The sequence below is a fragment of the Ochotona curzoniae genome, unplaced genomic scaffold, assembly GCF_017591425.1.
Source record: "Ochotona curzoniae isolate NIBS_2020 unplaced genomic scaffold, NIBS_Ocur_1.0 contig_1, whole genome shotgun sequence".
Lineage (NCBI taxonomy): Eukaryota > Metazoa > Chordata > Mammalia > Lagomorpha > Ochotonidae > Ochotona > Ochotona curzoniae.
Genome location: NW_024464918.1, coordinates 37752953 through 37765209, shown reverse-complemented (window position 1 = coordinate 37765209; position 12257 = coordinate 37752953). Strand labels below are relative to the sequence as shown.

The following is a 12257-nucleotide window of genomic DNA, read 5'->3' as shown; positions in this document are numbered from 1 at the left end:
TGCCCTCCCCAGAGTGACACAGCCTTGCACCCAAGGGCCCCCAAGGGGAGACCAGATTCATCTCACCCGTCAGTCAGCAGACTGAACACAGCCTAACACAGTGGTGCACAATGGCAGGGTATATCAAGCAGCCATCTCCGAGGTGGCAAACGCATACAGACGGCACTGTATTTAGCAGGGCAGGGGCCGAGGGGGCCTCTGCGGATTTCTGGAAACCATGGATAATTTGCCATTTTCCTTGCTCTGTCTCTGAAAGACCCCTCTGTTCCCCCCCTCCCGCCTTGTTTCTCCCTCCTCACGGCCTCCCCCTTCCACAACTGTCATGGGTCATCAGGAAAGAAAATAGGGAATTGTTTCTCCTCTCCAACCCCACCCTGTTGCAACTGGGCATCTGTGCGTGCACTGAACGCACGCACACACGCACGCAGGGGAACACGCCAGCCCGGCGCAGCACCAGCCGGCGTCCTTCCCCTGGACGATGGGCACCGTTCCCTTTCCTTTTTCTCTTCTCCTAAAATGATGACAACTTTCTCTTTCTGATAGATAGATACCACTCCTTTCATCCCAGGTAAGTCCCCCAGTCCTGTTCGGAAAAAGCCTCCCTCCGAACACAATTTCTTGCAGGGAATCCCTGTATTGCAATTGGCCTTACCCAGCAGCATTCCAAACACCAGAATGCTGCGTAGGGGGCCTGCAGCACATAACCGAGGGTTCACTCCTGGAGTCAGTATCCAAAGCAGTTGCAGGGGATGAGACTTCTCACTCTCAGTTTAAAAAAGAAGAAATTTGTTTGGGGAGGGAGGAAGTGTGTGAAATATGATGGTGCTTCCCTTGTTCAAGACATTCCATCAGCATCCTAGGACTTAAGTATGCACACAACTAACCTTGCCAACTAGTTCCCATTATAACACATCTACAACCTCAGGCCCCTGTGTTTGGCAAAACTGTTAGAGGCGCCAGGCAGGCCGTCTGACCAAGGCCTGCATCTGCAAAAAAGCTAGAAGGCTGTGGAGTCCAATGCCAGGTGGGGTCTGTACATGGTCACCGCAAAACCAGGAAGATGCTCATCCACAGATGAAATCCAGACTGATCTCTGGATCTCCACACCTGCAGCTATTATGATTCCAAGCTCATTTCCAAACCCTGAAATAGTCCTGTGATCAGCAGGTTGCTTTGCCTTCATATGTGCTAGACCATGCTCACCTCTTACCTCTGTATCCCCGTTTTGACCTGCCTTCACTTAAGAAGAAATAAATGCAAAACAGTGAGATGCACCACAGATTCTGCAAGTATCCAATTCCTAGCCTCTTGCCCGCAAAGGCCCCTTGCTTACATCCTAGAGAAAGCTGCTTCCTTCGCCTGTGTGTAGACTCTAGGAAAGTCCTTTGGATAAAGAAATGCTGGTCTCATTGGTTCTCCAAGGCTGCCTGGAACAGGCAGGCACTTGCTGGCCCAGAATGCCTGTTGGGGTTCCATCTGGTTGACCGGAGGCAAAGCCACAGAAGGACCTCAGTCTTGGCATCAAACCCCAGCAACCTTGAAACGAAAAGCTCTTGTGGGCATAGCATCATTGAGCTGTCACATAAATATGCCCAATCTGCCTCAAGTCTGCAGACAAATTTAGCTCAGGAAGAAGGGTGCCCAAGTCAGAAACCCATTCCAGTGTAGATGACCCAGCGCCAGGTACCCACCGATGGTGGCTTCAGTCTGTGGTGAACATTGTCAGAGATTCTGAGTCCAGGCCTCTAGGGAGGAGATTCCTCCACCTTCGCCACCACAGTGTGAGAAACTGACTTCATCCCTAGTCCTGCAGAACATCCTCCCAGCAGAATGGCACCTACATGTCTCTCGCACCAGGTAACCAGAACACCTGGTGTAGTGTTGCACTCCTCAGTACCTGCTGGGAGGCGGAGGGCTTATTACCAGTCTACTTCACATCCTACTATCCCATGAGAATGAGGATTCCCATGGGTGTACTCCGGCACTGGGCTTGGAGGGATTTCAAGGGCAGGATAAACCTTCAGCTGCCCCGAGAAGGGTACAGATCCCCCAAGAAGGGTTCCTATCCTTTCCCCTGCAGCAGAAAGCTCTCACCTTCACCCTCGGTGGGTCTCTGGGAGGGTGAACTTCTGAAAAGCCCAGAGGGCAAGTACTAATGTGTACAAAAAAGCCACAACACACATTTGCCTCAATGCCAGGATGCCTACCTGCTCAGCTCATTCAGTGGGAGGAGCATCAGAACCCCTGCTGTCTCCTAGTGTGTCAATGGAAGAGGTCCTGGCTCTGGTCAGGGGTATGGCCTGGCAGGTGGTAGAAAGACTAGACTGTATTCTCTACTTGGTCCCTAGGCCAGCTGCTCTTGTTCTGTGCACCCTTGGAACAACTTGACAGCCCTGCTCACAGAGAAGCCATGGGAGGAGGAGACAGGACAGAGAGAGAGAGAGATCCCCATGGTCATTCAAGGCCTGCCACAACTGCCTGGGAACCCCTTCTCAATGGGTCCCCACACAGAAAAGTACCACTCAAACTGCTCCCTCAATTTGCCACCCTAGGCACTCCAACTTTCCTTTCTGCTGGGTTTGTCTGCTCACATGCCAACAACTCTCCAAGACTTCGCAAGGCCCCTGGCCACCCACTTCTCTTAGGGAGCTCTTTAGATCTATCCCTTTCATGGGCTCTCAACACCCCTTCTGGCAGTGGCCTCCCCTCTCCTTCTCCCATTCTACAGGCCTGCCTGTGTGCCCAGCACAAGATAGCATACAAGAGGTGCTCAGTGTGCACTTGCTGGCTGATTGTGATGGAAATAGGCTGAGAAGAAAAGATTCCTGAAACTGACCGTCAGGAGATGGCGAGGGTCAGCAGACTTCCCCATTTCCTGCTTCAGCTTCCTGTGAATGAGGTACAACAAATGACATTGAACCCTAGCCTCCATGACTCGGAGCCCAGGGTCCCTATCAGCCAGCCACTCTGGGTACCTGCCAGCCCAGTGGCCAGGTCAGAGCACGCCATCAGTGCAGTCTCTGACTTGCCTCAAAGTTACAAGCATGTCAGTCTTTGTGTTTCAGCAAACTGAGTACTGAGCTTTTCCATTCACTTTGCCAAACCATAGATACTGAGCAGGCAGACCCCAACAGAAAGGCCTGCTCTGGGAGGGCCTGTGCTGTGAGTGCGAAGGCTGGAGAAGGCAGAAGGGAGACTACAGTCACAGCCGAGGGCAGGTCCTGGGAAGAATCCCATGAGGAGGCCCGCTGGCTTCTGACCATCTCTGTCGCCACTGGCCGCTGGTTCTTCCACAGTGTTGCCATGCCACAAGGGAACTATGACCTGTCACTCTTTTACAGCCTAGATTCCAGTGGGACACCTGATGGACTACACCTAAAACCACGTGACCAAACACCCAAAGTTCTCAAACGGAAGGCCATTCAGCTACCAGGCTGATAAAACAGCCGACATGGATCTACTCTAGACAGAGCAATCCACGTCTGTGCTAGACATTTCCTCCAGGAGTCTGGAAAAAGGGACTGCAGTGGTTCAAGACTCGTCTCCCAAAAGATATATCCAGCCCAAACCCAGGATGTGACCTTATCTGGAATGAGGGTCTTTGCAAATGTAATTAGAGTAAGGATCTCAGCAGAAAGCACCCAGAATGAACTGGGCCTTATTAAATCCAATGACAAGTGTCCTTAAAGGAGCAGAACGGCAGAAGACACAAGGACACAGAGGAAGGCCACGTGGATTCAGGAGGCAAGACCAGGGTGAGGCAGACCCAGCGAGGGTGAGAGAGGCCCCCAAAGGCACCCCGAGACACCCTGGCTTTGAACTTAGCGCCATCTGAGCCAAGATGGAATAAAACTGGGACCTCAAGACACACGGTATATGGTATTGTGTCAGCTCAAGACAATAAGAGCCCAGGTCCCACAGATGTCCTAAGGCAGGCTGGTGGCACTGTATTAAAGCCTTGTGAAAGCACCCAAAGAAGAAAACCAGGCCCAGGGCAGCAAGGCCTCTGGGCTCCAGCTGGCCCTCACAAATGTATCCAGAAAGCATCCAACAACAGTCCTTCCCAGCATCAGGTGACAGAGGCTACTTCCTATGACTTGCACAGACGCTCAAACCCCAGTACCAAAGCTAGTCCACCACATTTGTTCCCCAAGGGAGGGTATTCATAGACTGCAGCTGGAGGAAAGGAGGAATCCCCAGCACTCCAGTACCACTTGGTCAGTCTCCAAACGGGGGAGAGTTGGCTTTGATGGCCAGGCCCCTGGCCCCAGGTCACCACCCAGATGCCATGGGGAGCAGGCATGGACTGAGTTTAAAGGTATCCCCTTGTTTTCAATGCCTTTCCCACTCCAACCAATACTGTTCCTCAGTGGCTATCTGAACAGTCTTGCCTGGGCCGCTGCTGCTTGCCAGTGCGGACTGGTGGACAGCCGACTTGCTCGTGCCCTGCCCTGAAGACACCTGGAATGTCTGAGTTTACAGCACCAAGGACGGTAGCAGCTTCTGGGAGAGGGGCTCCTCCACGTGCTCACCACCCTCCCAGGTCAGGTGAGTGCCGTTGGCGAGAGGGGGTAAGGGAGCTCGCGATGGGGTGCAAGCACATGAATTCTGGGAGCGGAGAGGGGAACAGGTCTCAGATGCCAAAAGAGAGGGCATCCGGTGAGCCCACGGACATCATTTCTCTCCCTCAATCCTTCAGCCCCGATGTGACGCTTAACAGACATTCACCAGGCTGGGTGGAGCAGGCCGTGCTTCTGTCCTTTTGCCTGGGCTCAGAGGACTGCTCCGTTCGCCATCACTTATTCGCCGCTGGTCCACGAAAGCACCCAACCCAAGCGTCCCACATCTCCTCATCAGCCTTCCAGAGTCCCATTTCAGAGATGAGAAAAGGAAGGCTTAACCAAGTTAAGCCTCCTGTCCGAAGTCACGCGACCACTAAGCCGCAGAAAACGGGACGCAAATCCAGACTCCCATGCAAGGCTCTAGGCTCAGGCAGCCTGAGGCTTTAGCTCACGCACTCCGGCCCATGCCCCGCCTCCCCAGCCCACCCCAACCCAGCCCAGCGAGGGGCGCCCGGCCCGCCCCGGAGGAGCGTGCCTCGGTGGCTAATCACCGCCGCCCCCGCCTCCGTGGCACTGCCGGAGACGCCGGGCCGGCTGAGCCTCCGCCGGCTCCCGGGGCCTGGCTGCGCCGCCGATTGGCCGGCGGTAATTACGGGCACGCTCCGGCCGGCCAGGGAAGGGGCGCGAGCGGCCTCCCGTGAGCATAAATTATGCAAATTCGCGGGCGCCGCACGGGGCTGACCTGCCGCCGCGCTCCATTCACCGGGGCTGCCGCAGGGGTGAAGGTGGCGGGAGGGGGGTGAGGGAGGCTCCCATTGTTGCGCCGGGTACTTAAGGGGTCCTGAGGCCGGTCGTGTGCCACATTCGGTACTCACACGAGCTGATCTGATCACCCGCCACATCACTCGGGAGACCAGGCGGGCGCGTGGTCCCTGCAGGCGAGGCCAAGTTCCCTGTGTGCCCCTGCGCTCTCCCAGACCCTCGCGCCTTCACTGGGCACAGAATAACCCCGGGCCGTTCTGAACGTAAGTGCGCCCCATCAGCCGTGCCCTCAGCCCGGGCTCCTGTCCTCTAGGTGCCCTCCCTTCCGTCCGTGCGTCCTGCGCAGCGCGACCATGCCGGCCCGTCTGGAGACCTGCCTGTCGGACCTCGACTGCGCCAGCAGCGGCAGTAGCAGCATCAGCAGCGATCTGTCCGGCTTCCTCACCGACGAAGACGACTGTGCCAGACTTCAGCAGCCAGCCTCGGCTTCGGGACCGTCCGCGCCGGCCCGCAGGGGCGTGTCGGGGGTCTCCGGGACGGCAGTCGTTCCGGGCGCTCAGGACCACGAGCAGGAGCGGCGTCGGCGTCGCGGTCGCGCGCGCGTGCGCTCCGAGGCGCTGTTGCATTCGCTGCGCAGGAGCCGGCGCGTCAAGGCCAACGACCGCGAGCGCAACCGCATGCACAACCTGAACGCCGCGCTGGACGCGCTGCGCAGTGTGCTGCCATCCTTCCCCGACGACACCAAGCTCACCAAGATCGAGACGCTGCGGTTCGCCTACAACTACATCTGGGCCCTGGCCGAGACCCTGCGCTTGGCAGATCAAGGGCTGACCGGGGGCAGCGCCCGGGAGCGCCTCCTGCAGCCGCACTGCGCCCCCTGCCTCCCCGGACCCCCGAGCCCCGCCAGTGACGCTGAGTCCTGGGGCTCGGCGGCCGCGTCCTCCCCCTGCGCCGCAGCCGCCTCGCCGCTCTCAGACCCCAGTAGTCCCGCCGCCTCCGAAGACTTCGCCTACGGCCCCGGCGACTCTCTCTTCTCCTTCCCCAATCTTCCCAAGGACTTCCTGCACACGACGCCCTGCTTCGTTCCTTACCACTAGACCACACAGTACACGCGGTGGCCACCCCCGCGCCCGCAGGCCGCAGACAGCAGCCAGGACGTCCCCGCAGCCCCCTCCAATAGCGGGCGGCTTGAAGGGGTGGTGCATCCCGGAGCCGCTCGTCCGGGTCGCTGCGCCCTGGCCGACGGGCCACCGCCCCCTCGTGTGCCTGTGCAGCGCTCCACCCGGAGGGGGGCGCTCTGTGGCTCTCCCACCCCACCCCGCCCCGCGCCCAGACGGACTTGGCTTCTGCACTTTGCCAACTCCACAAAACCGCCTTTGTGGCGGGCTCCGAGCTGACCCCAGCCACCGCTGCAGTGTGATTCCAAACAGGGACAGAGCAGGCCCCGAAGACGAGGTGAAAAGTCAATTTTACAATTTGTAGAACTCTAATGAAGAAAAACGAGCATGAAAATTCGGTTCGAGCCGGCTGACAAGACAATGAAAAGGCTTGACGGGCACAGACAAGGAGGGGCTCCGCGTAGTGCGCACCGACCCCCACTCCCGCAGGCGCGCTCCCGCTCGGACCAGGCTGCCGAGTCCTCTAATTTATTCAAGATGCTTCATTCTTATGAAAATGTATTTTTGTACATAAAGAATTTATTATTATGAGCTATTAAAGTTTACGTTTTAGTGCTGAAGACTGTCGGTGTAAATGAAACAAAAAATAAGTACAAATTAAAATTAAACCAAAAAAAAAAAAAAGTCCCCACGTTTCTGGCCTAATGTTGCTGTCTCGGGTTCGCCTTCATTCCTTGCCCCTGTGGCTCGGCCACTGACGTGTAACACTATCCCACCCAACCTCCAGTCCTGGTTCCAAACAATCAAAACGCACCTGATTCCCGTGGGGAAACGCGTACGACCAGGGTGTTCCGCTTCCGTCTTGCCCTCCCCCGCCCCCCTTTCTCTTCGCTAACTCTGGGCAGATCTTTCAGGCTCCCCATAAGCCAATTAGGACTTGTGAGGGGGAATTAGGCGGGGCGGGGTGGGGGGAAGCGCCTGCTACCTGTAGAGGTAGGGGCGGTGGGAGAGGTTTTCTTTTGAGCACTCCGCATCAGCTGGCTGTGTGTTTCAAAGAGAGGGGATTAGGGAGATCAATACCGCGAGGCCACTGGTGAGGAGGGCCCGGTGACAGGTGGGCCTGGGCTGGACCCAGCAGAAGGGTCCCCTCCTCTCACAGCCTTTTTAGACTTTTTAGACGGGGAAATTGATTTGGTAACAATGCTTCGGAACTGCGGTACCCTGACTGTGAGGCAGGGGGGCAGGGCACATTGTGTTGATGCCATGTCCCTGAGTGGGGTGTGCAGCTGCCTCCATTTGCCAGCTAGGGTGCCCTGCCCTGCCCCCCACCATTATGGATGGGGTTCAACCTGCAGAGGGAGAAGGAGTGCAGGACAAACTGGGTGACAGGGTCCTGAGGTCAGTAGCCAAAGATTGTCCTTGCTGTTGGAGCTATCGGCTGCCCACACTCGCCTGCTTTTGTCTGTTGTCCCACAATTAGCTCCTGGCACCCGCCAGTGGCAGATTTTGTTTTAGATTTCAGAATGTGAGAGTTCAAAAGAGGGAGTTACTGAAATGCTGCTGCCTGTTCTCAAAGTCATCCCAAAGACCCTGGCCACCTGTTCCCAGTGCACACCTCTTAGGGAAACCAGGGATGGACACTTCCCCTAACCCAACCCTTCAAGCCCGGGCTTGGTGAGCTGGATCCACAGATTCATTCACTGGGTCTCCAGCAGGCATTGCTTACCTTGGCCTTGAGCAGGAGGCCCCTTTCTAGATTAAAAAGGTGACTTTATAGAAGATTCGAGAGAGTCATACACTGTCTCTAACTAAATGTCAACATGAAGACTGAGAACACAGTCACTTCTGCTAAAAACTCCGTGTAAAAGTTCATTTCAGGGGAGGGGACGGCTGGCTCAACTGGCTAATCCTCCACCTGCAAGTGCCAGGATCTCATAGAGTGAATCAGTAGATGGAAAATCTTTTTCCTTCTCTCTGTAAATCTGTCTTTCCAGTAAAAGTAAGTAAATCTTAAAATAAGTCCGTCTCCTGAAGGACCTAACCCAGGGCCCTGCTCTGTTGTCTACTTTGGAAGGAATTCCATCATCAGGCTTTGCGTTTCAGTGGAGCAGAAGACACAGATTGGTCAGCACGGGGTTTTCTGCTCTGCCAGGCATAGGGTAATTGGAAGTGACTCCCTCTAGTTTTTGAGGCAACATGGCGCTGGGCCTGCAAGGAGATGGGTCCCCCATGGAGACTTTTCATCAGGGACACAGCTGCACCTGTGGGGCACAGAGAGCAAGAACAGCTTGCCTCTGTCATTGTCCAGACGCATGGAGAAAAGCACCAGCAAATGGCTCCAGCCATCGGAGCACTGCCTCGAACTGCTATGTACAGCCACCTGGACATGAGATCACCACTCATCACCCACAGTGAAGAATCTGCAAGCCCACTGTGCTCCCAGTCTTCTGCCACCACACAGTTACAATCCAAGAGCACCTTTCCACCTAGAACAGCCATCTGCAGCAGCGTCAGGCCTCACCTGACCAGCTAACACTAGCCTAAGGAAGAGAATGTAGGAAGACCTTCCAAAATAATTCATACAGAAGCCCTATTATGAAAAAAGCTATGCAGGGACTTTGAAAAATGTTTGCACCAATACACATTTATCTTTTGAATTACCTTTTAACTCTGTTTTTCCACAAATGTCACGTTGAAGAAAGGAGGATGGCAATTTAAAATGTTTATCTTAGGAGCTAGCATTGTTTTTGTCACAGGTCAAGGCTGGCTGCCTGCAATGCCAGTATCCCATATGGGAACCGGTTCAAGTCCGGCTGCTCCATTTCTGATCCAGCTGCCTGCTCAAGTGCCTGGGAAAAGCAGCAGCAAGAGATGGCTCAAGTACTTGGGCCCTTACCATCTGGAAGACCTTAATGAAGCTACTGGCTCCTGGCTTGGCATGGCCCAGCCCTGGCTCTTGCAGCTCTCTGGGGAGTGAACCAACACATGGAAAATCTCTCTCTCTCTGCCTTACCTACTATGTCTGTCAAAATAAATAAATAGACATTTTTAAACGTTATTTGGTTGTCTTAAAGGTAGTGTTACCGAGAGAGAAGAGAGAGAGAGGCAGATCTTTTTTTATATATATTTATTTATTTTTATTGGAAGTGCAGATATACAGAAAAGAGGAGAGACAGAGAGGAAGATCTTCCATCTGCTGATTCACTCCCCAAGCAACCGCAACAGCCGGAGCTGAGCCAATCCAAAGCCAAGATCCAGAAGCTCTTCCAGGTCTCCCACATGGGTTCAGGATCCCAAGGCTTTGGGCCGTCCTTGATTGCCTTCCCAGGCCACAAGCAGGGAGCTGGATGGGAAACAGGGCTGCCAGGATTAGAACTGGCAGCCATATGGGATCCCAGTGTGTGCAAGGCAAGGACTTCAGCCACTAGGCTACTAAGCCAGGCCCTCTGAGAAAGTTTTTTTAGGCTGACAAGTCAATAATATCTCCATCTCTACTACACAGAAAAATGAAGTGAGGCACAGGGCAGATCAGTTGCCTAAGGCCACACATCTACTAAGCCCTGAATCTGGGACTTGATCTAGTGTCTCTGTTCCTGCTGCTTCTTGAATCAGCTCTCAAGGAAAAAAAAATACAGCACTAGTTGCCTGCTGAGGTCCACTGTCTTTGTAGTCTGTCCCTTGGGTTCTAACCTTAATAGTGAGGGACAATGGGTACTACCCACTTATGCCAAGATGGTCACAAATGTTTAAGACGTTGAGAAACAAGCAGAATCTAGGAATCAGATTACCCTGCCACTTTATCAACTCTGATTTGAACTTTATTCTGCGCAAAGAACCTCCCCCTGGCTTTTGCTAACAGCTGCTTCATTCTATTAAATGAAATTCATCCTGAAGTGATCCGAGCATCTACCACGCACCCAGCATGTGACATTGTAGGTTTTACTGTTTGCTGATGCTGATGTCTTTCTCATCTCAGTCAACTTTCCACTCCTGTCACAGAATCTCACAGCCCAGGTCATTTGAGTTTTTAAAATCTTTTGGTAAGCTTTTATGATGTAATATGGTTTGTGGATACAATTCTAAGAACAAGGATATTCCCTCTCTCTCCCTTTCTCTCATCCCCTGTCTTCTCTCCTTCTTTTTTTCAGTTTTTGAGATAACATATTTTGAGTTTACATTGCAGTTTTAAAATGGGGGGAGGGCTTACTACTTCACTGAATAAGTTGAACAAGTACAAAGCAAAAAGACCCTAGTTCAGTGGAAATGCATACAACAATTCATGATTTTTTTTTAAATTAACTCACAATAGATTTTAAAGTAATCATAAATCATTGAAACTATAGTACTATAACATTCTTCATGCTTGGTTTCACAAATATATATATATCAGTTTTACAAAACTACACTTTCAGCAATGCTGATGCCCAGATATTTATTTATTCATTTTAGTTTAACCTCCCACTTCCAAGGGAGAACATGTGGTACACGTGATATCTGACTTTCTGTGTAGCCTGGGTCGTTTTTGAGGAAAACAAGCCCACTTCTCATAGGGATGGAAGCGGGGCAGGCATAGCAGGGCCTTTAGGCAAGGGCGTCTTGCTGGACACTAACAGCAGGAGGCGCCATATGAGGCATACCTGCACCCGTGTGGGGAGGTGAGCACACTCCTGCATTAGCACATCCACCACAGCAGGGCCCTCACAACCCAACCCCTTCTCAGAGGTCCCCCACCACCACCACGCCACTTCACACACACACTTCATCACATCACACTCTTGCTACCACCACAATGCCAGTTACATAGTTTTGGATGAAAACCATAGTACCTCCCCATCTTTACGTGGCTCTCCTAGGTAGACTGATTGCTCCTTCCTGTCGCAGTGACTTTAGATTTTGTCAAAGCAGCTGGCTTCAGCTGACGGGATGGGACTACATAGGAGCTACATCACATGTCAGCAGATTTTCATTCAAAATTCCTTTTTGAAAAAACTGACACCGCTAGAAAAGCAAATGCAATGTGCAGATGTTAAAGACCTCAGCACTCAGCTCTCAATCCTCTACAGAGAATGTAGATTAAAAAAAAATCCAGGTCCTGGCATGATAGCCTAGTGGCTAGAGTTCTCGCCTTGCTCCTGCTGGGATTCCATATGGGCACCTGTTCATGTCCTGGCGGCCCTGTTTTCCAACCAGCTCCCTGCTGGTGGCCTGAGACAGCAGTCAAAGTTGGCCCAGAGCCTTTGGGATCCTGAACCCGTGTAGGAGATATGGAAGAGGCTCCTGGCTTCTGGCTTTGGCTCCTGGCTCCTGGCTTCGGATCAGCTCAGCTCCAGCCGTTGTGGCCGCTTGGGGAATGAATTAGCAGACGAAAGATCTTCCTCTGTCTCTCCTCCTCTCTGTATATCTGACTTTTCAATAATAAATAAATCTTTTAAAAAATCCATCAAGGATACAGGAGATCTGAATACTAGTAACTGACATTAACAATTGATATTTATACCATACTCCAGTCAAAAAGAGCTAAATAAATCTTCCTGTCAGGCAAATCTCAAAAATTCCCATATAAATGGCAATGAAACCTCACACTCCTAAAGGATCCACCTGTCAAGGAGACAGATCTGAAAATGTCTTATGTTGTGATGGGGTGGTGGTGATGACGGCTCAAGTAGTTGAGTTCCTGCCACCCCCACAGATGGCTGTGGACTGAGTTCCAATGGTCCAGCAGCCCTGGCCGTGGTGGGCTTCAGCTAGTGGAACAGTGGATGGGAATTCTCTGCATTTTTGTTTCTCTGATTGTCAAATATTAAAGATACAGAGA

At 52.9% G+C, this 12257-nt stretch overlaps 1 protein-coding gene across 1 annotated transcript; it reads left to right on the top strand.

The window, feature by feature from the left end:
- Window positions 1-5677: 5677 nt before the first annotated feature.
- Window positions 5678-6421, top strand: NEUROG1 (neurogenin 1). Its single transcript, XM_040976633.1, has one exon. The coding sequence runs from the start codon at window positions 5678-5680 to the stop codon at window positions 6419-6421; it is 744 nt and encodes a 247-aa protein (XP_040832567.1).
- The last annotated feature ends 5836 nt before the right edge of the window (window positions 6422-12257 follow it).

Coding starts and splice junctions, on each gene's coding strand:
- NEUROG1 (XM_040976633.1), top strand. CDS start 5,678: ATGCCGGCCCGTCTGGAGACCTGCCTGTCGGACCTCGACTGCGCCAGC.